The sequence below is a fragment of the Amphiura filiformis genome, chromosome 11 (genome assembly GCF_039555335.1).
Source record: "Amphiura filiformis chromosome 11, Afil_fr2py, whole genome shotgun sequence".
In the NCBI taxonomy this organism is placed as follows: domain Eukaryota; kingdom Metazoa; phylum Echinodermata; class Ophiuroidea; order Amphilepidida; family Amphiuridae; genus Amphiura; species Amphiura filiformis.
Window position 1 is genome coordinate 24,595,407 of NC_092638.1, and position 25,046 is coordinate 24,620,452.

At 35.8% G+C, this 25,046-nt stretch overlaps 1 protein-coding gene across 3 annotated transcripts in view; it reads right to left on the bottom strand.

Annotated features, from left to right (window-relative positions):
- Positions 1-3,312: 3,312 nt before the first annotated feature.
- LOC140164611 (synaptic vesicle 2-related protein-like) overlaps positions 3,313-25,046 on the bottom strand; it is a 30,267-nt gene continuing 8,533 nt past the window's right edge. For 2 of the 3 annotated variants that reach the window (XM_072187936.1, XM_072187938.1), the window contains exons 5-13: positions 23,944-24,075; positions 22,391-22,467; positions 21,494-21,570; positions 18,006-18,107; positions 13,548-13,659; positions 12,512-12,596; positions 7,995-8,084; positions 5,860-5,973; positions 3,313-3,743 (exon numbers count right to left, since the gene is read on the bottom strand). In XM_072187936.1, coding sequence (XP_072044037.1) covers positions 3,702-3,743; positions 5,860-5,973; positions 7,995-8,084; positions 12,512-12,596; positions 13,548-13,659; positions 18,006-18,107; positions 21,494-21,570; positions 22,391-22,467; positions 23,944-24,075 — 831 coding nt within the window. In that variant the 3' untranslated portion in view covers positions 3,313-3,701. The remainder of the gene's footprint in view (positions 3,744-5,859; positions 5,974-7,994; positions 8,085-12,511; positions 12,597-13,547; positions 13,660-18,005; positions 18,108-21,493; positions 21,571-22,390; positions 22,468-23,943; positions 24,076-25,046) is intronic. The other variant, XM_072187937.1, reaches the window with a different exon arrangement.

The following is a 25,046-nucleotide window of genomic DNA, read 5'->3' on the forward strand; positions in this document are numbered from 1 at the left end:
TTAAGCCGCTGGTTGAAAGGGACGAGGTTGTCAAGCGTTAAGCCTGCAAGGCCACTAAGACTAGGTTGAATTTGCGTTGAAGAAATCCGGCTAGAGTTAAGACTCGGGCTTCGAGAGCGGGCTAGGCTTAGTAGCCTCAAGGCCACCTTAAGACTACGGCTTAATAAGACTCCTGTCGGGAAACTCGCCCCAAAGGTCTAGCATACTTGGTTCTAGTTCTAAGTTTTTTGATGTCTATTTTCTTATGTATTTTATTGTTTTTTTACTCCATATTTTTACCTTTATCTCAGTTTCAAATTTGTCACCTTTGGCCCCCCATGGACCAGATCGTGTCACATAATGTGACCCGTTATGACAAAATCAGGAACAAGTCGCATTTTTGACATTTCATTATTTGAATAAAAATGTAAGCACTAGACAATAAGCTTTAAAATGATACCAAAATTATATACATACCATCCATACTTTTCAAGATACAGATAATTTTGTATTATTGATACCTTGATATTTTTGCCAATTGATAATCTGAGTAATGGGCGAATTAGTTTCCTGCCTAAAGGCTGGTTCAAAGTGAATATTCGTCGAATATTCGGCTTCGAATACGTTTTAGGCGTCAAAATATATGCGGCTTCAATATAAAACTATGAACCGGAGAAAGATATATTTCTACAATTTACAGCGTTGTCCGACTGTTAACAAGTATTGCCCGCTGACCAAGGTAATCAAAATTTAGAGAATTTCTTTAACAAAGTTAATAAAATCTTATTCTCCATTGAACTATTGTCATGATTTAATGTCTGTATAAATGGGTCTAAATAGGAGCAGTGGCGTAACCAGTGGGGGCCGGGGGGGAAGGGGGAAAGAGAGAAAAAGAAGGAAGAAAACAGATGGAAGAGAAAGGGGAAAGAAGAGAAAAAGGGAAGGAGAAGAGAAAAAGGAAAGAAAGAGGAAGATCTATAGGCCTACTACTTTCATTGTGAAATTTGTTCCTGAAACACTGATATTTTCTAATATGCCAAAAACAGGAGCTTCATGGCGCTCAGCCCCTTGATCCCGCCTGGACCCCTGGACCCCACCGACTCCACCTCTTTGATCAGAAATTGGGAAATTTTTCAATCTTGCCCCCGGAAGGTCAGGTCTGGTTACGCCCCTGACCTGAATAGGAGTCAAAAAGATTTGCTTTTGGGGGCATTTACGACCTGCCTGTAACAGGCGCGGAGGTTGACCCATACCTTCTTGTAGGTTTCAACTGCAAAACAAATCAAGAAATGAATGAGTCAATAGATAAATAAGTAAATAAATAAAAATAAATAAATAAGTCAATAAATAAGTCAATAAATTCATAAATAAATATAAATAAATAAAAAAAAAATAAAAATAAAAAAAAAAATAAATAAATAAATAAATAAATAAATAAATAAATAAATAAATAAATAAATAAATAAATAAATAAATAAATATATAAATATCATAAGATATGATTGAAGCGACGACTAATATGACAGCCCTCACAAGTGTTATATATGAGACCACCCACGGTGACCCACCAAATATATATCTGTCGAGTTCAACAAAATTCAACTCCCACAAATATATTTCAGGTCAATACTTTTTTCATTGGCTGATATCCACTTGAGATCGGTATCATCAAAGTAGTACTGCTCTCATTTCATGATTCATTGAGCAATCAATTTTGGCATTTGACCGAAATACGCGTCAAAAGATAAAAAGTCTCGTTCGAACTTGTGTAGGCCTACATTGCTAGGGCCTAAGTGTGTTTTAATGCCTGATTCACAAATTATAGAAATAAACAAGAATTTATTTTAAAAGAACACGCAATGATAGGATACCAACGCTTGTGGTTTTGGTTGTTCTGCATAGTTTATGAAGATATTCATTGCAAAGCGCTATATATCCATTCCTACATATTACTTATTTTGCCCTCTTAATTATTAATTATAATTATGAATTTGACTGATAACAACGCATTACATCTTTATTCCGCCCAAAAAGAACATCGCTTATCGGGGCCAAAAATCGCCAAGAATTCCGCTAGTGCGGAAAAGATGACAAAAATGGTTGAACCTCCATGGCAAACGCATTTTTATATCAATAACCAATGATTTACCACGCCAGACCCTCACACATCGTCTGCCATGGGCAGATGCATAATTATGGCCATGATATGGGGACCTAGAACTGGGGCCAAACATTATTTATGTAAAACCGGGGTGGAGGCATAAATCTGAATTTGGATTTTTTTCTGCATCAGTCGATTTAAAATATGGAAACATTCTTTAGGTTATGTTTGTAAGCCTAAATATCATATTATTTGCATAAAACATTACTTACCATCACTACAGCATTGGAATGCTATTGCCTGCCAGGCATTTTCCTTTACTTTCATATCATATAAAAATGGGTACGCTTGTACCGCACTAATAAGGGGGCACACCACTAAATGAATGCGCCATTTGTGTAACCCTAATGAGTTCCGGTAAAATACAGAAACTATTTGAGGTATTTTGGGCTGGGCTGGACTTATTAATCAGAAAGAGTGGCGAATTATAGCTTAAATAAAAGTGGAAAGCCTATACACATAAATTTGAGTCACCAAAAATGTCGCATTTTATAATTATTGAGAAAATAGGTCCGCATTATACTTATAGTGTATGTAGGTGGGATGAAACGCCGACAATCAATTGACAATTTTGACCTTTCGTACTGAAGATATGGATTTTTTCCCCAAAACACCAAAAAAATTAGGTCTTTTGGGGAAAAAATCCATATCTTCAATATGAAAGGGCAAAATTTTCAATTGATCGTCGGCTTTTCCTCCCAGCTACATACACTTTTAAGAAAAATATTAGATTTATAATATTTACTTCGAGGACTGTTATATCAATATGTGAAAAATATCAAATTTTAATAATTTGTCATAAAGTTTGTATTATATCGTGAATTTCAAAAAATGAAAATTATTTGATATCAGAAAGACATTCTTCGTATTCATAATGTAATTCAATATGTTTGATGTGCTCTCATGTCCCACAAAAATACTGTCGAAACGCTCAAAACGCTCATTCCAGATCCCTTGATTTTCATTGGGGATTTTTGAAATCATGGTTCGTCGAACGATATTCAGGTGACCTCGAGCCTTTCATATAAATCAATAGTATCTCGCTATCAGTTGCGCGATATTTAATCCGATTCAACTCGGCGTGTATTCGTTGCCGTATATATTTTGACGTCACAAAAAGTATTCGAAGCCGAATATTCGCCTTCGAATATGCACTATGAACCGACCCTAACACAGGATTGAATAGGGGATATCATAGTTCAATTGTTAATTATTGATTAAATTAACCTTGTTTTAGTAAGTACTTTCAGGGATTTGAAAGCCCACTTATCCCACAGTCAAATACCATGGAATTAAAAATTCCAAAATTTGATTTTTTTAAATGGGAATGTCATCTTTAAAGGCCTATAACTCAAAAACATGCCTGGTGACTTGTTCCGGGTTTTGTTGGAGTTGGTCACATTATAAACACAGATGTTTCAGTATAGCTGCTAAGCTTTTTCAGTTATTTTGAGCCATTATAACCAAGTTCAAATTTAATAAGGTATAGTTTCTTTTAAAATGTCTGCAGTGTTACAGGTACAGCATCATCATGATATGATGTAAATGATTGGTGTGGCTCTCATGATGATTTCAATGCAGATTTGGTTTCCTTCAATTGTGACTGGAAAAATAAAAAATGAAAATGATGAAAAAATGATGATAATGATGATGATCATGCTGATAATGATGATGTTGATCATGAAATGATGACACTGACTGATGTTGATCAAGATGACAATGACAAAAAACTATGTTGACAGTCTTTCATTGACAAACAATGATGATGAAGATGATGCTGCTGATGATGATGACAATGAGCATGAAGTTGATGATGATGATGACAATGTTGATGATACTGATGAAGATGATGACAATGCTGATGACAATGCTGATGCAAATGATGATGATACAGAATGATTAAGATGACAAAATGATGTTGACAGTCTTATATGGACTAAAATGATGATGATGACAATGAGCATCAGGTTGATGATAATGGTGATGATGATGACGATAACAATGGTGATGACGATGGTGATGACAACAATGTTGATGATAATGATTATGATACAGATGATTAAGATGGCAATGACGAAAATGACGATGATGATGACAATGAGCATGAAGTTGATGATGATGATAATGATGGTGATGATGAGAATGGTGATGATAATGATGGTGATGATGACAATGATGATGATGACAATGAGCATGAAGTTGATGATGATGATAATGATGGTGATGATAATGATAATGATGGTGATGATGATGACAATGATGATGATGATGACAATGATGATGATGACAATGAGCATGAAGTTGATGATGATAATGATGGTGATGATAATGATGGTGATGATAATGATGGTGATGATGATGACAATGATGATGATGATGATGATGACAATGATGATGATGACAATGAGCATGAAGTTGATGATGATGTTAATGATGGTGATGATGATGATGATGATGATGATGATGATGACAATGATGATGACAATGAGCATGAAGTTGATGATGATAATGGTGATGATGATGACAATGATGATGATGATGATGATGATGACAATGATGATGACAAAGTTGATGATGATGATAATGATGGTGATGATGATGATGGTGATGATAATGATGGTGATGATGATGACAATGATGATGATGACAATGAGCATGAAGTTGATGATGATGATAATGATGGTGATGATAATGATGGTGATGATAATGATGGTGATGATAATGATGGTGATGATGACAATGATGATGATGATGATGACAATGATGATGATGACAATGAGCATGAAGTTGATGATAATGATGGTGATGATAATGATGGTGATGATAATGATGGTGATGATAATGATGGTGATGATAATGATGGTGATGATGACAATGATGATGATGATGATGACAATGATGATGATGACAATGAGCATGAAGTTGATGATGATGTTAATGATGATGATGATGATGATAATGATGGTGGTGATGATGATGATGATTATGATGGTGATGATGATGATGATGAAAATGATGATGACAATGAGCATGAAGTTGATGATGTTAATGATGGTGATGATGATGATGATGAAAATGATGATGGTGATGATGATGATGATAATGATGGTGATGATGATGATGACGATGATGATGACAATGATGATGATGACAATGAGCATGAAGTTGATGATGATGATAATGATGATAATGATGATGATGATGATGATGATGATGATGATGATGATGATGATGATGATGATGATGATGATGATGATGATGATGATGATGATGATGATGAGAGAGGAGGAGGAGGAGGAGGAGGAGGAGGAGGAGGGGGAGGATAATGATGACAACCATGATGAAGTGATGACAATGATAATGATGAAGGTTTGGTTATAACAATCAAATTGTGACATAAACTGGTCTATGGGGGCCAAAGGCAGCAAATTTGAAATTGAGATAAAGACAAAAAATGTAAAAACAATAAAATATGTAAGAAAATAGACATAAAAAAACAACCTTCAGAACTTTAAGAACCAAGTATGCTAGACCATTGGTATTTTCAGTATAGGCCTATATGATATATATCGTAATATACCCTAATACGGTAATAATTACAGTAACTCAATTGTCAAATATGCCTCCTTTGGCCCCCATGGAGCAGATCATGTCACAATTTAAATGATTATAAATATTTTCCCAAATTTAAATTTGGTCATCTGAAAGTAACTACTCACCACAAGATTTCTGCCTTTAGTCTCAATAGGAAGGAATATAATAGCCACAGCAGCCAGAAAGCAAACAAATGCATACAGAGCTATGGTGGCTGTAGGAGATTTATCTAGAAATACCTATCAAAATAAAAACACAGTGTCATGGATATTGTGGAAACAGTCAAACAAATTTTGGTAGAATCTTTAGGTCAAAGGAGATGCCTTCTCAAAATACTCCTTCATAAAAATGACACCCTTGTTAGACACTTTCATAACCTCCGCGTATCACACCATATGTGCGTCCCAATCAAATTACTTGTTAGATGATATATGCACACCGGCGCGGAGGTTATTGATATCCATCAATGACCTCTGTGTGTACTTACGCTGTACAATGACTTCTGCGTAATGCGCATCTGTTGCGCCGAACACTTCACGCCAAGCGCAACTACCATATTTGCACATGGCGTGATTGTGCAGTGCTGTAATTGGTAAGTCCGTTTCAACTTTTTGAAGGGCGAAATATAAGTTGTGATAAAAAAAATTTATTTCAACAAATTTCAGAGAATAAAATCTTGAGATTTGGTTGAGTGATGAGTTAAAAATGACGGTTACGGTATGAATTCGGTTAATAACTTTGCATCAGTTATATGTCGGGCATTGTGAAAAATCTAAACATTTTGCTTTGAACCTTGGAATATACCACGGCAAAATGTTTAGATTTTCGCCAGCCCATAGGGCTGGTACCTAATTCTGAGATGGGATTTGTGTACACTAAAGATTAGCTAAGATTATAGCCTTCTTCTATTGGTATGAATTATTTTTTTTATTTCTTGTGGTGGAAATGTTTTTGATGTCTGCCAATTCGATTTGCAAGGAAAAGAAAGTATGTTTTGCCGTTTCAACGAACGAAAACGATTGAGTATTGCCAAAGTTATGTTTGAATTAATTATGACTTAAAAAGTTATCATAGGTTAGGCCTACACATATAAACATAAACTTGTTCAGCAATCAGCATATCAAAAAAAATGACATGGTCAACAATTAGTAATTAGCGGGAATGATCACTGGAACAAGGTCATATCAGTGGACTACTGAGCATAGCATGATGTTTGGTTGCCTGTGAGTGCATAATTGATGTTGATAACAGATCTAATAATGTTGTAGAATCAAAATCTTCATTATATGGACCACATTGAGGTCAAAGTAATTATCTATCCTATCCTGTATCGTTTTATGGATAAAATTGACTCAAAATGTTATTAATGATATTATTGCTATATTTAACATTAGTTTTGTCTTTTCAACATGAAAAATCCGATGGAAAATACAGTTTTTAGGGGTTAGCTCTAATAGTGAACAATATATCCCATATTTTGGCATGCACTTATAGAAAATAAATAAATTATTGTCTTACTTTATAAATTATAAATACTGTAAAATGACACATAACTAAAGTGAGGCCACTTTCTATCTTTTTTATTTGATTCATAAAATTACATTCAACAAAATGATTGAAGACTGAGAAAACACACAATGCAGACTATTACAGAATGGTGTAGGTAAGATGCCATGTCCATAGCTTTGCAGGAGTTTCGGACTAACAATCAACACATTCAAAAAATACAGTTTAAAAGTGAAGATTGTAGTGAATGATCAGTCCTTTTATCATGTGCTTGCCACTATCTACTTTATAGTAAACTATACATTGCGAAATAATATAAAATCATTTTAAAATAAAATGTGCATGTAAGTTGAGTTTACATAGGGAATTAACTAACAACTGCAGTGTATTTCTTGATTTTAATAATAAGCATGGGTAAAAAGCCGTAAAGACAAAAATACAGAACAATTTGGAGTAATGAATTAAAGAGTTGACAGGAGTTATAGGAGTTAATGCTTTTTGCTGTTTCAGTGTGCATGGTCTCACTATTGATGGTTTGGTGAACTGTCATGTAACATGGATGTAAGCGTGATCCTAAAAAATGCCTTTCACGGTAACCCAAACTATTTACAAGACCTCTTCTGCATTGAGGCTGGCCTTCCCTTTTAAAGGGAATTTTTATTCACAGTGCCCTCAGGCTCCAAATAACTAATGCCCAGTTATTAACCTATAATCGTAACAGATCAAACATTAGTATCATTATACCAGTACTTACCTGAGCTACAAAGGGAGTTATAATGCACCCAATTCTAGCAATAGAGCCACATGTTCCAAGTCCCATACCTCTAACATGGGTAGGGTATACCTGATAGGAGGACAAAATAAAGCTATAGATTACTATAACACCCCCTAAACGAGTTTTACTCTACCAGCAAATTTAGCCCCTTAATAAGGTAATTTAGTGTAGAATTTACCCCCTAATGAGTTTTTGGCTGGTGAAAATGCAACAACTGTACCCTTTTTGAAAAGGTACCCTAAACAAGTTGTCCAGTTTCAGAAAACTACCCTTATTCTTGAAAATCACTGTTTTTTAGACCCTAAACACGTCACGCGCGTAACTTGCCTTGCCTAAAAAAAAACCTTTTACTTGTTTTTTGGTCACGCATGCGTACAGACCATTTATGTGAGTGATCCCCCCGGGGCACTACCATGAATAGAGACGAGGAGCAATACAACCTAACTCACATGTTTGATGATCTCCTGAGGTAGAAACCAACTGGCAACCGCGTTGCTAAGCAACAATGAGTTGTATACAGAAGGTTGTCACAACAACATCAGTGTTGATAAAGAAATCTGACAGATTTCGAAACATCCACAGTAAGTGCTGTTTTTATTGGACTATAACTATGAAATAGTCTCTATAGAGGGTATTCATTACTACGTCATTGATGTGATTGCTCATGCATACAATTCCTCCACATAGGCTGTTTAGCTTAATCGGGAAAGTGACCTCTTGAAATGATATCACAGTGATCTTTATGTTATTACAGTGAGGCCCACATACAATGTTCAACACAAGGGCAAACAAACCAACACCGCCAAACTCGACTGACGTGTGTACAACGTGGGAAGCTATGGGGAAATTGAACACTCGTTGTCTGATCATCCATGTGTTTATGGTTTGGATAGCAGTTACTTAGGTTACTTAGCAACTCTCGTTCCGCTTGAATACACTATAAAGCTATAGATTTACAGATAATAATTAATGTATATGTATGAGATCACAAGCTCATCACTAAGCCGCTAGGCCACCATGCTCCCTTAATGCTCTGCGTGCTACCATAGCCTTCAACATAAAAAAGTCCTCAAGTTCTGAGATATTTTCTCAAAATAGCTATCACAAGAACCACTGAACCAATACCAGGCTTGTTTGTACTCATTCTTATGCATTTATCATGCTGATTCCAAATATGGTCATGAATATGTACAATTCTGAAATTTTTTGCATTTTTAACGAAAATTTGAAACTTAACGTCTGCAGTCAACACCGCGTGGAGAGTGCTAAAGATGAGTTTGAGTCACATCCCTGCCAACTTGTGTCCCAGAGACAAGGCACTTAATCCAGTTTGCATCACTTTACCCAGGTGTGAATGGATACCAGCTTATAGCTGAGAAGGTAACAGACTTGTTGTGTGAAAGGAGTAATGGACCACCCATAGTATACATAGTCTGGGCCCAAGCACAGACCCTGGAAATCTACAGCCTGTATCAAAATGATTATTCTTCATTCGTTTGTTGGTATCGGCTCATCTTCTCTGGTATCTGTAAAGCCTGCCTCTCTCAAATCCACCATATTGGATACACTTGAAATAACCAACCACCAGCCTGTATACTTTTACATTATATTTAAAATTCTGGTCATTACGCAGGCAAATTGTATCTTTGTCAAAATACAACATGGCCGCGAAGCGGACATCCCGGAGCACTTGCGCGACGCAGGGGGATGTCTGAGGTGGGGGGTGTGCCCCCCTGAGAAGTGAGAAACTTTTACAAAATGAAGACCTAATTCAAGCCATTTGGTGGTCTGGTGGACCATTTTGGCACTATTATTATGTAAAATTTTAGTTTAAAAAAGTTGAGAATTTGTGAAATGACGGGCCAATTCATGGTCAAGTTTTCACTGTTATTGTGTAAATTATTAGGCCTACTTTATAAATTTTGCAAAATGAAGGCCCAATTGAAGCCATTTGGTGGGTGATTTTGATACTATTATTGTGTACAATTTTAGTTACAAAAGGTTACATTATTTACTATTACTGTAGGCCGTATTATTAAGTTCCCTGGACCAAATAAAGCACATTAGAAATGTACTTTATCTGTACTTTATGGGTACTTTAACTATACTTTATAGGTAATAAGAACATATAAAGTGTACTTTAAATGTGCTTATTTTTCATATCCTGGAAAAAACATTATACTTTAAAGGTACTTTAAATGTGCTTTATATGACTTTAATTATGCTTTATGAATATTTTGATAAATATGTGAAATTTTTTATGCTTTAACTATACTTTATTTGGACTTTTTTTCCCAGTGTCAGTGAGTATACTTTAATTGTACTTATTTTGGACTTAACCAAATTTTGAACATCGGTGTGTACTTTAAATATACTTTATCAGTACTTTATGTATACTTTACCTGGACTGATTTTCCTGGTGGTATTGTCAGCAGTGTAAGAGTACTGAAAATGTGCTTTTCAGTGTACTTTAAATGTACTTTAATGTGGTCATGTGATGTTTACATGTACAAGTCACATGACTACATTCTAGATTTGAAAAATACCAACGGCCATCTTGTGGCAGTTGTGCTAAGGTTGTATATTGCAATGGATGTATAAAACTAGTCATATTTATACAAAACGAAGGACTTAATGGACTTACAAATACAGGCTTGATTACAGGAGATAGTTACTGGCATGGTAATGTATGCTTGTGAACACAATTGTGTTACCAACACTTTGAGAATTAGCTTATAAAGCTTATGATGTATACTGAATATACTTGTTTTGGTATAAAGTATACAGTACTTTAAATATGCTTGTTTGGTATAAAGTACAATTAAAGTACAGTACTTTAAATGTGCTTTTTTCAGTATGCTTTAAATGTACTTTTCTGGTAATTGTGCTTTATTTGTACTTTAAAGGTACTTTATCATCGTTCCAAATGTCGCACATTGGAGTGTTATTTAGAAAGCATATTTAAAGTACAGTGCTTTAAATATACTTGTTTTGGTATAAAGTATCATTAAAGCACAGTACTTTAAATATGCTTGTTTGGTATAAAGTACAATTAAAGTACAGTACTTTAAATGTGCTTTTTTCAGTATGCTTTAAATGTACTTTTCTGGTCATTGTGCTTTATTTGTACTTTAAATGTACTTTATTGTCGTTCCAAATGTCGCACATGGGAGTGTTGTTTAGAAAGCATATTTGCTTGTTTTGGTCCAGGGTTATTGCCAAAAACATACGCGCCTCTAATACAGTAGAGTTGTTTAGCCAGACCCGGGGTTTGAGGGGTGTTCCCCCCTCAGAACTTGTGAATTTTGCAAAATGAAGGTCAAATTGAAGCCATTTTGGTGCATCATTTTTACACTATTTATATTATTGCTTTCAACAAAAAAAGGGCCCGAACTAAATTTGCAAAATTGTAAATGTTACACTGGTCCACTGACACTTTAGACCTATTTGAGACTCACAATTACTAAATCATGCATGGATAGATCATGTTGATGTTGAGCATCAGTGAGTCCGTCTTATTTACTGACATTGGTGAACAAATGTGACAGGCCCTGCATATCAGTGGGCCCGCAGCAGTAATTTTCACAAGCTTTTGGGCCGAGGACTCACCATCAATCAATAATAGGCCTAGTGTTTTGATATACAATCTTCTATAAAATCACATGCAGTAGCCTACTATTATCGGGACTACATGTAAGCTGAAAAATAACCATAGCCTATGTATACTCATGATGTTTACCCCCCCTCTCTCTTTCTCTTTCCTCTCTTTCTCCTTCTCTCTTTTCTTCCCCTCTCTCCCCATCCCTTTTTCTCCTTCTCCTTTTTTACCCGGGGGCGCATGCCCCCTTTGCCCCACCCCTGGATACGCGCCTGTTACAAGTTGAACCAATGGTACGTTTGGAAGATGCAAGCATTTCAAAAATACCAAAAACAGATGGTGAACAGAGGAAGAAGAATCATTTTTATACAGCCTGTATACAGCCATTTTTATACAGCCCCATCTTGAGAGAGAGATAGACACTCTGGCTTGTAAACACAGGCATGAACCCTTTATCTGTATCCTACTTAGTGTACAGATTATTGAGACAAGCCAATTTGATCCTAACACTGAGTACTCAAACGTGACATGCCTCGGGCTTATGATTTCTAGTTGCTGTATTTTCATGATGTCATTTTTGAAGACAGGTGCGGATGCAGGGTGTGCTGAAGATGCACCAGTCCCTCCCCCCTCAAATCTTCACAAATCAGTCCATTTTAGCCAGTAATTTGACTATATTCTAAATCCTGTATCTGCCCTGACCCTGGAGACACACCCATCTTCATTTTCTGATCATTGAAATGCCAATCCAATCAATTCAAAATTAATATCCTTGATATCTCAGTTAGGCTATTCCAACTGAAATTCATACACCCCCTATGGAATACATGACCTTAATCTTCCACATAGGGGGGTGTAGATTTCAAATAGAATCACCCATTCAGCTTAATCCACCTACCTCAGGTGTATAGATATATATGGCTTGAAATGCACCGGATATGAGTCCCCTTGCAAGAAATAGAAACACTGTCAATGTTATTTGACTGTAGAGAAAAAAAAGAAGAATAACATGAAATGTGTGTAGGCCTATGCATATGTTAATTCCCAATTCAAGCACTCATCTTGTCCCATATTCTATGTTTGATTTGTTTGTAATCTTACAGTTTTGGTGAGTTCAGGAGGTAAAAAAATGTTTGTTTAATTAAAATCACAAATCTCAACTTAGTTACAAATAATGAAGTTATTCAATACCTCTCAAGCTGACTTTATACTAGATCACTTTTTGTAAAAGTAATTTTCATACATGCCTTTTAGTACCTTATTTTCAGAGTATTAGTCTAAAAGATCAAAACTCATTGCTTTTGCAAAAGTTTAGTTTTTTTTTCTTTTTGGACCTTTTTCTCTCAAGGATTTGGAAGCCCCCACCAAAAAAACCCAAATACATATAAATTGGGAACAGTTAATTAAAGCCATATTGTAACATTTGCTGATGAAGACGTCCTTAATATTTTTCAAAATTCAGGTTTTTACACGATTGTAATGTAATTTAGTAAACTAACATACTTTGCAAAAAATCAAGACTTTAAGTGCTGTAGAGATTTTGAAAAAAACGTATGAACAAGACGACATATCTTACAGTAAAAGCTAACATTTTATGAAAAGGAATACTAATCTATTTTTTATGGAAATGTTACAACATGGCTTTAATTAAACAACAAGAAAAACAACTTCTAGTTGATAATTTATAAGCAACATTGATCAGGAGTTGACAATTTTTCAACTCAGAAAATAACATTGATTTCTTTTGAAACAAGACTGTGCAAAAAATGCCTTAGTATAAAGCTATCAAGCATAAATTTGACTGTACATTTTCAATTTCAAATATTAACAAGAGTCATCCCTCCCTCCCTACTGTTTTTAATGTGACAAACATGAACAGTCTTGGGATTGATATTGAAGGAACATTACAATGACATTTTATGTAAAAGACGTACCTTTTTGTGCAAATAAATAATAGCAGTATTGACCCTGCACATAGCATGTTCTGTATTGAAATTGTCAATTTACGCCCAGCATAGTCTATGATGCCCAATGTGATCAAGTGACCTGAAAAGAAAAGGGCAGATAACTACTTTATCACTAGTATCAAAAGTAGATGGCTACTTCCTACATACTAACATCATCAGTTGATCACTACTTTATTAATACCAATATCAGTAATAGATAGCTACTTCATACCAACATCAGTTACAGATCACTACTTCATCAATATCAATATCAGCAGTAGATATCCTGTTGTTTAGCCTTTATGTTAATGATCTTCCATCCCATATAAACAGGGACAAGGCTAAGGTGTGTCTCTCTGCTGATGACACAGCAATTTTTACTAAAAATCAAAGTGTATCTCAGGTTGCTACAACATTAACTCAGGAAATGTACAAGGTGACCAAATGGTTACATAAGAATAAACTCACCCTTAATGTTAAAAAAACTAAAGCCATGCTTTTTGGAAGTAACATCAAACGTGCAAAGAACCCTGACAAATTTGAAGTTAAAATCCAAGATCATGTCCTTGAAGAGGTCAAACTCTTCAAGTACCTTGGTGTTTATCTGGATCCCACTCTTTCTTGGGAAGGTCACCTTAATCATGTCAGAAACTCAGTGAATAGAAAAATCGGGGTTTTATACAGAACCAGGTCTTTCTTGAAAGAGGACACCCTGAACACAATGTACCAATCATTAATTCTTCCATCCCTGGACTACTGCGATGTGGTGTGGGGTAATGCTGCTAAAAAACATCTCAACAAATTGACAAAGCTCCAAAATAGAGCTGGTAAAACCATTTTAAAAGTTAACAGGCGTTTCCCCACCAAAGATATGTTAGGATGTCTAGGGTGGACTGACCTAGATACAAGACGGGCTAGACATCTCAATGTCATGGTGTACAAATGTATTGCTAATGTACCTGTGCAATATATTTCACAAAATCAATGACTACTCCACCTATCAAACAAGGGGAAGCAAGCAGGGTAATCAGGAAAAAGAACTTTCAGATACAGAGGATCAGTGTCGTGGAACAAACTCAACATCACTTGTAAATAGTGTAAATCCCCGGTTCCTCTCACTACAAAACTGTTTAAAGGTGCAATGAAAAATCTGACTTAATTAATTATGTGATTATGTACTATGCAACTGTTCTTCAACATGCATCTCTCTCATGTGGCCTTACTATGGGTGTGCCCATTTGTGTTGACCGAAAGTCCTTGCTACATTCTGCTGGGGTGTCGGTGTTGTTGAGGGGGGTCTTCGGTTCTTGCCCGGTGGCTGACGGTCTTGGCGTTGTCCGTTTTTCGCCCTGGAGGCCTAGTTTCCCAATGTGGCTTACCTGGGGCGATGGCTACTGGGCCATGGGCGTCTGTCCGACCGGCGGGGACCGGGACCCCGACTTCGGCACCGGCATTCCCGGTGGGTGGAAGTCTGGACATTCTGCTAACACGTATGGACTTGCCCATAGTTCGACACTAGTGCAATATTGTCTTTTATAGCAATGTATATTAATGTTTTTTTGGTTTTTTTAATGTCTCTCTCAGGGCAATTTATGGGTGTTCGGGTATGGACGGACAGCCGGTTGGTGTCCTGGGCGCATGTGGATCGCTGGACCTTTCTCCTTGGATGGGGTGCTGCTGGGGACTGTGGCTGGGTGGGTGGAAGTCTGGACTTTCTGCTAACACGTATGGACTTGCCCATAGTTCGACACTAGTGCAATATTGTCTTTTATAGCAATGTATATTAATGTGTTGTTGTTTTTTTAATGTCTCTCTCAGGGCAATCTATGGGTGTTCGGGTATGGACGGACAGCCGGTTGGTGTCCTGGGCGCATGTGGATCGCTGGACCTTTCTCCTTGGATGGGGTGCTGCTGGGGACTGTGGCTGGGTAGGGGCTTGATAGGATCAATTTCTGTTGTTGTCTCCCTGCTCCCTGACCAGCCTGTGCCCCTACCAGTGCCTTGGTCGGGGTTGGGGTCCTGCGGCCTGCATGTGGCTGGGGGTCTGCTCTGGGTGTCCCGCCTGACCCTGATCCACTCTTCTTGCCGATTACCTTTTTAAATCTGTGTGCTAGTTTTTTACTATGTATATTAATTATTGTTCCATCTGTATTTTTATATGTTGTATCTTGTGTATTTTAATGTTGGCCTTGTGCCACCTGGGCACCTTGGGAGAACAATGCCAGTGCATTGAAAGGTTAACCCAGGTTAAATAAGAATGAAATAAATAAATAAATAAATAAATCTACTTCATCAATAAAGATATCAGTAGTAGATCACTATTTTATCAATACCAATATCACAATAGGTAATTACACCATCAATGCCAATATCAGCAGTAGATAGCTATTTCATCAATACCAATATTAGTAGTAGATAGCTGATAACTATATCATCATTACCAATATCAGTAGTAGACAGATACTTCATCAATACTAATATCAGTAGTAGATCACTACTTCATCAATACCAATATCGGTAGTAGATAGCTATTTCATCAATAGAGATATTAGAAGTAGATAGCTACTTCATCAATACCAATATCGGTAGTAGATAGCTATTTCATCAATAGAGATATCAGTAGTAGATAGCTATTTCATCATTACCAATATCAGCAGTAGATATCTACTTCATCAATAAAGATATCAGTAGTAGATCACTACTTTATCAATACCAATATCACAATAGGTAATTACATCATCAATACCAATATCAGCAGTAGATAGCTATTTCATCAATACCAATATTGGTAGTAGATAGCTGATAGCTACTTCACCATTACCAAATGAATGAATGAATGAATATCAGTAGTACATAGCTACTTCAACAATAAAAATATAAGTAGTAGATAACTACATCATCAATGCATATCAGCAGTAGATAACTACATCATCATTACCATCAATGCCAATATTGGTAGTAGATAGCTGATAGCTATTTCATCATCACCAATATCAGTAGTACATAGCTATTTCATCAAAACTAATATCAGTAGTAGATAACTACATCATCAATGCCAATATCAGCAGTAGATAACTACATCATCATTACCAATATCAGTAGTAGACATATACTTCATCAATACTAATATCAGTAGTAGATCACTACTCCATCAATACCAATATCGGTAGTAGATAGCTATTTCATCAATAGAGATATCAGTAGTAGATAGCTACTTCATCAATACCAATATCGGTAGTAGATAGCTATTTCATCAATAGAGATATCAGTAGTAGATAGCTACTTCATCAATACCAATATCGGTAGTAGATAGCTATTTCACCAATAGAGATATCAGTAGTAGATAGCTACTTCATCAATACCAATATCAGTAGTAGATAGCTATTTCATCATTACCAATATCAGTTATAGGTTAATAACTGCGCATTAGTTATTTGGAGGGCATTGTGAAAAATCTAAATATTTTGCCTTTGGAACCGAGGAATATCCCGAGGGGCGACATATAACTGATGCAAAGTTATTAACCAAATTCATAACCGTCATTTTTAACTCATCACTCAACCAAATATCAAGATTTTATTCTCCGAAATTTGTTGAAATAAACAATTTTCATCTAAACTTTTATATTTCGCCCTTCAAAAAGTCGAACAGGCTAAAACGGACTTACCAATTACAGCACTGCGCCATCACGCCATGTGCAAATATGGTAGTTGTGTGCGCTGAAGTGTTCGGCGCAACAGATGCTAACACGCTGAAGTCATTGTACACAGAAGCATACGCTGAGGTCATTGATGGATATCAATAACCTCCGCGCCGGTGTACGTATATGTGACCCATCACATTGAAACACGGCAGTTGTCGGAAACCCACATTTAAAGATAATAAAGAAAATGTGCCCCAAAAAATAAAGAAAATAATAAGAAATTTGAACTGTATTTGTCACATAAAATCGCCATTCTAAATGTGATATTAATGGAAGAGGTGTAATTTTAAAGCTTAAAAACAGTCCTTTAGTTTGGTAAAGAAATCTACAAGTTCATTTTTGACGACAACTGCCGTGTTTCGATGTGATGGGTCACATATCATCTAAAGAGCAATTTGATTGGAACGCACATATGGCGTAATACGCGGAGGTTATGAATAGTAGTTAGCTACTTCATCAATAGAGATATCAGTAGTAGATAGCTACTTCATCATTACTAATATCAGTAGTATATAGCTACTTCATTATTACCGATATAGCTACTTTAACAATACCAATTATGTTACTCCTTTGAAATGATCATACTCAAGGAACCAGTTCAATTTTTGGACTTTGCTGATAGATGCACAAGGCATACTCTTTTAGTCACCATCAGCAAAGAGGTTATTGGATTGTTGCACAATCCAATAACCTCTTTGCTTATAACTCAGTTTTCCCCTAGAGAACTATGTACATATACTTACCAGGAAATTCAGCCAGTGTTGTGATGATGATTTTAGTGTAATCCTTTTTGGTTAGTAATTGGCAACTGTCAAAACAAGTTTCATCTATATTTGCTGGGGTTGCTGTAAGAAGAAAATCATATATTGAATATGACAGTGACACATATATCAGAAACAAGCGACATGACTAGTACAATGTACAATTCAAAAAGCTTACATATACACAAATACGTTATTATGTCGTTAATATAGACTTAGCCGATTTAAACTGATACTCAAAGCAGAAATTAGCTCACTTGAGACCATCAGAATATAGTACTATTCCTTGTTCACCTAATAATGTTCACTCAAATGATAAAAACATTGTTTGATCATGTTTGTTGGCTCTTTTAAATGATTTTTTTTATGTATTTCTTTTATGTACTTGTCTGTTTTTGCTTTGTTTTCCCTGCATTGGTCCATGCTGCTGGTTTGCACTGGTTTGTTGGCCATGTCCTCGGTTTAGTGTGTGCTTTTAAAGTAATGAGAGGAAGAATGGACAAGTGAATGATGCTTGTTACTGGTCAGAAAACGTTGGACTGTATGTAACATTTAGTGAAGTGACATACACTGACACAGAAAGGAGGGTGTCAAAATCCTTAATAAAGAAATGGATTGGTTCCAAACAGGCATAAAGGAATCCATTCACATCAAGACAAATAGAATTGATTTGAACAAGGACCAGGGCTGCTATAAACTTTGAGCTCATAATGCCTTACTGCGTCAGAGTATGCCACATGACTTATGCCAAGATATGGCGGTATCTGACCAGCAACAAGCATCATTTCATGAATCCATCAACCAGGTGAACAAGGAAGAGTTACATTCTGAATTGATTCAAGGAAGTAAATATCCGCTTTGAGTATCAGTTAATTTTTTTCATCAGGACATTCACATAATCACCCTAATGTGATATTTGTCTGGCTCAATTTCTTAGCTAAATTTAATATTTTGGCTATCAACTCCACTGGCCATGTGCATCTAATCAGTCATAATTCATATAAAAAGAAAGATTAATAAATGTATCTATATTGTTTTAACCATGATGCTATATGGTTATATCCTAAAAATGAGGGTTATGACATGCAAAGAAGAATGTTAATATCTTCCCAATTTCAGGGAAAACAAGTTTCCTCCAATCAACTGTATTCTTATGAACACATAATAATATTGCATCATGTTAAGTTTCTTCACAGTAACATCCAATAGCAGAAACTTGTAGTCACTTATAATCAGGGTTTTCTTTAAGCATTTTGCTGAAGGGGTATTTTCAAATTTTTTGGACCCTTTCAATTGTGAATTTTCCTCTGAAGGAGTCAAAAATATTGCCCAAGGGGTATTTTTATAATATTATTTTTGCGACATTTTTTAACAATGTGTGTGTTTTTTGAGCAGTGGCGGAGGGGGGGGGGGCAGTTTTAGAAGAAAATAATAAAATGTAAAAAATGAGAAGTAAGAAACTTTGAGAAGTAAGAAACTTTGCAAAATGAGGACCTAACTGCCATTTTGGCACTATTAATGTGTAAAATTTTAGTTTAAAAAGCCGAAAATTTGCAGTCCATCGTGGACGGCAAATTTTCCCTATTATGGTAGGCCTATAAATGTTAAACATACATTGGCAAATGTCGAAAGCAGAAGTGAAAGTGGCCATTTATTTGTCCACTACACAGGGGAAATTCCCCCTCAGAACTTGGAACATTTTGCAAAATGAAGACCTTATAATTGAAGTGATTTGGTGGACCATTTTTGGCACTATTACTGTGTAAAAATAACGTTTCAACAGTCAACAGTTGAAAGAGCCGAATATTTGTGAAATGACGGTCCATCAAGCCCTTTCATGGGCACATTTTCCCTGTTATTGTAGGCCTATAAATTGGGTTAAACATAGGGCCTACATTGGCAGAAGCTAAAATGGCCACTTGTTTATCCACTACGCAGGGGTTGTCTGAGGGGGATGTTCCGCCATGAGAGGGAAAAGTTTGCAAAATGAAGGTCCAATTGGAGTCATTTGGTGCATCATTTTTACACTATTTAAATCGCATTAAACAGAAAAAAAGGACCCAAACTCAATTTGCAAAATTTCAAATGTTACACAGGTCCACCGTATAAGTCTTGAAACTAGCAATTACTAAAACATGCATGGATCGATGCTGACAAAATGTGGCGGGCCCTACATATCGGGAGTAGGTCCTTAATGCCAAAAGCTGAGAATAAATGCACAATATCGGGTGTTTCTCTATTCAAATCTTGCAATATTTGAACGTTTTCAAGATTTTGTAGGCGTTTGACTTTGGACTTTGGATTTGAAGGGGTCCGCAAAGTGCCTGAAAGCGTAAATACACGTGTTTTGTGCGTTAAAGTAAACCCTGCTTATAATACATGATGCAGTCATGTCTACAGTAGAATTCATCTCGACCTTTGCAGGACTTAACCCCATTAAAAGCTATTAAACCAAGATAACACTCATTGAAACAGCTCAACTGATTAAATCGGATCTTCTCTGGCTGTGCACATGTGACTGTTTTCATGTGCGATATCGCAATAAAGTTTGTATTATAGCTTCAGTTGGGTAACCGATTATAAAGGAAACGAAAGGAAACAATGGTATGTGTACTTTTGTTCACGAAATGAGACAATGGCGTGCTTTTTGTAAACCAGCATTCTTGAAAATGAGCAACATAATGATTGTTGACTTAACACGGTTTGGAAATAATTTCTTCATATTTTTGGTGTTATCTGTCATTTACATATCCTTCCTAAAACACAAAAGTACGACCCTCTCCAAACACCTAAATTAGCTAAAAATTTAGGACATGTTACAAAACTATATTGTCTAGAATTTTAGAAGAGTACTTTTAATATTGGCTGGTTATTTTTCACACAGCGACGTTAACTAGGCAATGTACTATTACCTATAACATTAACTAAAACACCAAAGTACGAATATTTCCAAACATCTAAATTAGCTAAAATTTAGGACATGTTAAAAAACTATATTTTCTAGAACTTTAGAAGAGTACTTTTAATATTGGCAGGTTATTTTTCACACAGCGACGTTAACTAGTCATATCCCCATACTTTTAACGTAGGGCTATTTGTAGAGGTCACACGTCAATAGGAAAGAGCACTGTGTATTGTGTATAGGAAAACGGACAGTAACTGCAGTATGAACTTCTGGAAGAAAAATACTCACATAGCTACTTTTTTTGGTCTGCTTTAGTTAAGAAACAATATTTTAGGTCAATAATGTTGAGGTATCTAACACAAAATTACCTGCACATGAGTGCCCATTAGCAAAATATAGTTCTGTTGTCAGTAAAACTATACCATAATATACAGGGGAAAGATGAATTACGCATCACACACTAGCATAATTACACATGAGCTTCCCTTGTTTATACCATAATATACAAAAGCCATTGTAAACCTGGGAGGGAGGTACCTAACACATAATACCATCACACTCTTACCTGCACATGAGTGTCCTTTTGCAAACAGTTCTGTTGTAAGTAAAACTATACCGTAATATACAAAAGCCATTGCAAACCTGGGAGTAAAAAACATCATATTTTGACAATTTAACATGCAAGACAAGCATCAAACTTGTAGTCAATCTCATGACAATTAGCTATTAATTTAAAGTTTAAATTGCTGACTCATGTCTCAAGAAGCACAACAAATAATGAAGTTCAAAAACATCCTACTTTGTTTTTTCAAAAAGCATTTCTTGCACATCGTACAAGCCCGAGGGAGGGGGTACTAAGTACAAATGACCATACGGACACGAGCCGCAAACATGGTAGCATTTTTGGCCATTTTAGGCCAATTTTGGTATATGGATGGGTCCCTTTTTTTCTGGAAAATAGCCCAATTTTGCCTCACTTAGGCCTAAAATAATTGTTTGATTGGCGAAACATTTAGGGTAGGTAGGAAGGGATTTTTAGTATATTCAAGGACATTCTTTGTGATAAAAAGTTACCAAAGTTACCAATGCATTTGATAAAAGCCTTGGATCCATTTTACTTCTTTTTTTAAAATTATTTTTAAATTTACTTTTTTAGGCCTTAGTCAAAATCTGTGAAATTTCCCCAAAATTCAGGGAAATTTGTAAAAATTAAGACAATTTAATATAAGTTCAATTTTGCTTAAAATTTGAAATTTTGGTATGTCAATGGATCCAAATTTCTTGAAAAGTTGGTATATTGATGGGTCCCCTTTCAAATTATATATTGTGATCAAGAATATAAGAGTTGCTTGTTTGTCGGTATAGATGACAAAATATCTCAAACAGAAAATCGCTGAATGGGCCTTTAAGTGGAAAACAAAAGTGAATTTTTATATTTTATAGAAATGTCAAAACTACATACCATATAAACAGAAGCAGTGATGTTGTTATGGTAGTTTTTCTATCGCTGTACAATTCAACAAATGTTCCTCGATCACCCTGCGGGGAAAACACATGAAAATACATTAATGAGTCACATTCTAATAAGAGCCATATGTTTTCCGTAATGCAGAAAATGGATGAATTTCACAGAATCAGAGATAGAAAACTGAAAATATGATTTCATGTAGTTGGAAAAATTAAATTGATATAATTTTAGTGAATAAAACAAAATGAATAAAATACAAAGAAAAGAGTGAATAGAATACAAAGAAAAAGAAAATAACAAAATGTGTGTCTGTTGTTGTTTTCAATACAATAAAGGTGTATAAAAAGGGAAAAGCTGGTAATATATCTTTATTGTAAAATGTAAAATAGACAAAACATAGTAAAACGGGCAAAACACATAAAATTGATAAAACAGAATTTGAAAAGTAGAACACGGAAAACGTATCGCTCTAGTTACACATTCCTTGCTGATTCAGTCAATTCAGCAGATATTGAGATTATGGATGCAAAAGATATTACTAACATTTACAATGTATTAAATATTGATTTGAACTCACACATTTGTATGCTGCAATTCCATAAAGGAATTTGAGAGTGATATGCATCATAAATAATACATATAATACCAGAATCCCATTGTTCAAACTCAGACACAATCATATGGATTCCTGAATTCTAACTGAGTTAGTTATCAACAGGTGGTATCTACTGTTGATACTGACATTGATGAAGTAGTCATCTACTGCTGATATTGGTGTTGATGAAGTAGCTATCTACTGCTGATACTGGCATTAATGAAGCAGCTATCTACTGCTGACATTGGTGTTGATGAAGTAGCTATCTACTCCTGATATTGGTGTTGATGAAGTAGCTATCTACTGCTGATATTGGTGTTGATGAGGTAGCTATCTACTGCCATTATTGGTGTTGATGAGGGGCTATCATCTGCGGATAGTGGTACTGATGAAGTAGCTATCTACTGCTGATATTGGTGTTGATGAAGCAGCTATCTACTGCTGATATTGGTACTGATGAAGTAGCTATCTACTGCTGATATTGGTGTTGATGAAGTAGCTATCTACTGCTGATATTGGTATTGATGAAGTTGCTATCTACTGCTGATATTGGTTTTGTTGAAGTAGCTATCTGCTGCTGATATTGGTGTTGATGAAGCAGCTATCTACTGTTGATAATGGTGTTGATGAAGTAGCTATCTACTACTGATATTGGTATTGATGAAGTAGCTATCTACTGCTGGTATTGGTGTTGATGAAGTAGCTATCTACTGCTGATATTGGTGTTGATGAAGTAGCTATCTACTACTGATATTGGTGTTGATGAAGTAGCTATCTACTACTGATATTGGTGTTGATGAAGTAGCTATCTACTGCTGATATTGGTGTTGATGAAGTAGCTAATTAATTAATACACCACTTAATTGTCAAGATGGCTACATGCAGGTCAAGCAAGAAAGTGTATACCAAGTTCCTATTCACCTTATAAAAAAGGTCTTGGGTGTGTACTTACCGACCCACTGCCTACTTTGAGATCTCCTGGTGGCAATGACTTTCCATTTGTTTTGGCTACAAGTTTCAAGGTATCCAAGGCAGCTTCTTTATTCCCACAGGCAACATGGTAATAGGCACTCTCTGGTAAAAACTGCAATGATAATAAAGAGATGTTGGAGAGTCTTTAGCCGTGTGCAATAATGCTTTAGGACATATGTACTATTGGATTGTCATGATGGGACCGAAATAGAGTACTTCAGCATTTTTGGCAAAAGCCTGTATTTTAAGAGCCTAAACCATAGGTTACAGTCCAATTTAATACAAATAAAATACAGTAAAAAAAAGCCATGTAGTGTCTCTGTGTAAAAATAAATTATGCAACACTGTTGAAACTCAAAATAACTGAATGCCCTTGACTAAAAGTGAAATTTTCTCAAACCGTGTAACATGGAGTTAAAACCAGTATATAAACTCCTCAAAAAAAGTTTGGAAACTTTCAAAAACGGTTGTATATCAGAAAATTTTGAAATCTATCTCCATATTGTTTCATACCAGCGAAATTATTGTTCTTTTCTGTCAACAATGATAACTCATTTGTGACGATGGCTTATTGCACGGCTGCGTAACTTGCTTTGAAAGACAGAGGTCTCAAAGAAAATGTGCTAAACTGACCATTATCTTCGCCATCTTGTTGCTCTAAATGAATGAAAGAGTGGTTTAATGCATGAATAAAAGAATGAATGAAAAGTTGTTTGCAGTACATCATGTTGAATGAAAAGTGCTAGGATGGGATTAGCAGTTCTACTACTTGTGGATTCAAACAGATCAACACAAGTCAACCTATCTTGCTGGTCACTTCTTCATAGTGGTCATTTGCAAGAAATTTCTAAGCAAACTTGGTTCGATTACCAGACCTGGATAAGGCTCGCGCTATTGGTCAGCTTGAGGCTGGCATACCTCAGAATCACGGCAACATTTGGATTTTCCTGCAGTATGATCTCCAAGCTAAAAGTCAAGTTTCGTCAGACCGGAGATGTCAAAGACAAACCAAGAAGTTTCCATCCAAGAAAAACAACGGCTGCAGAAGACCGGTACGTGAGACTGACAGTACAAAAACCATTT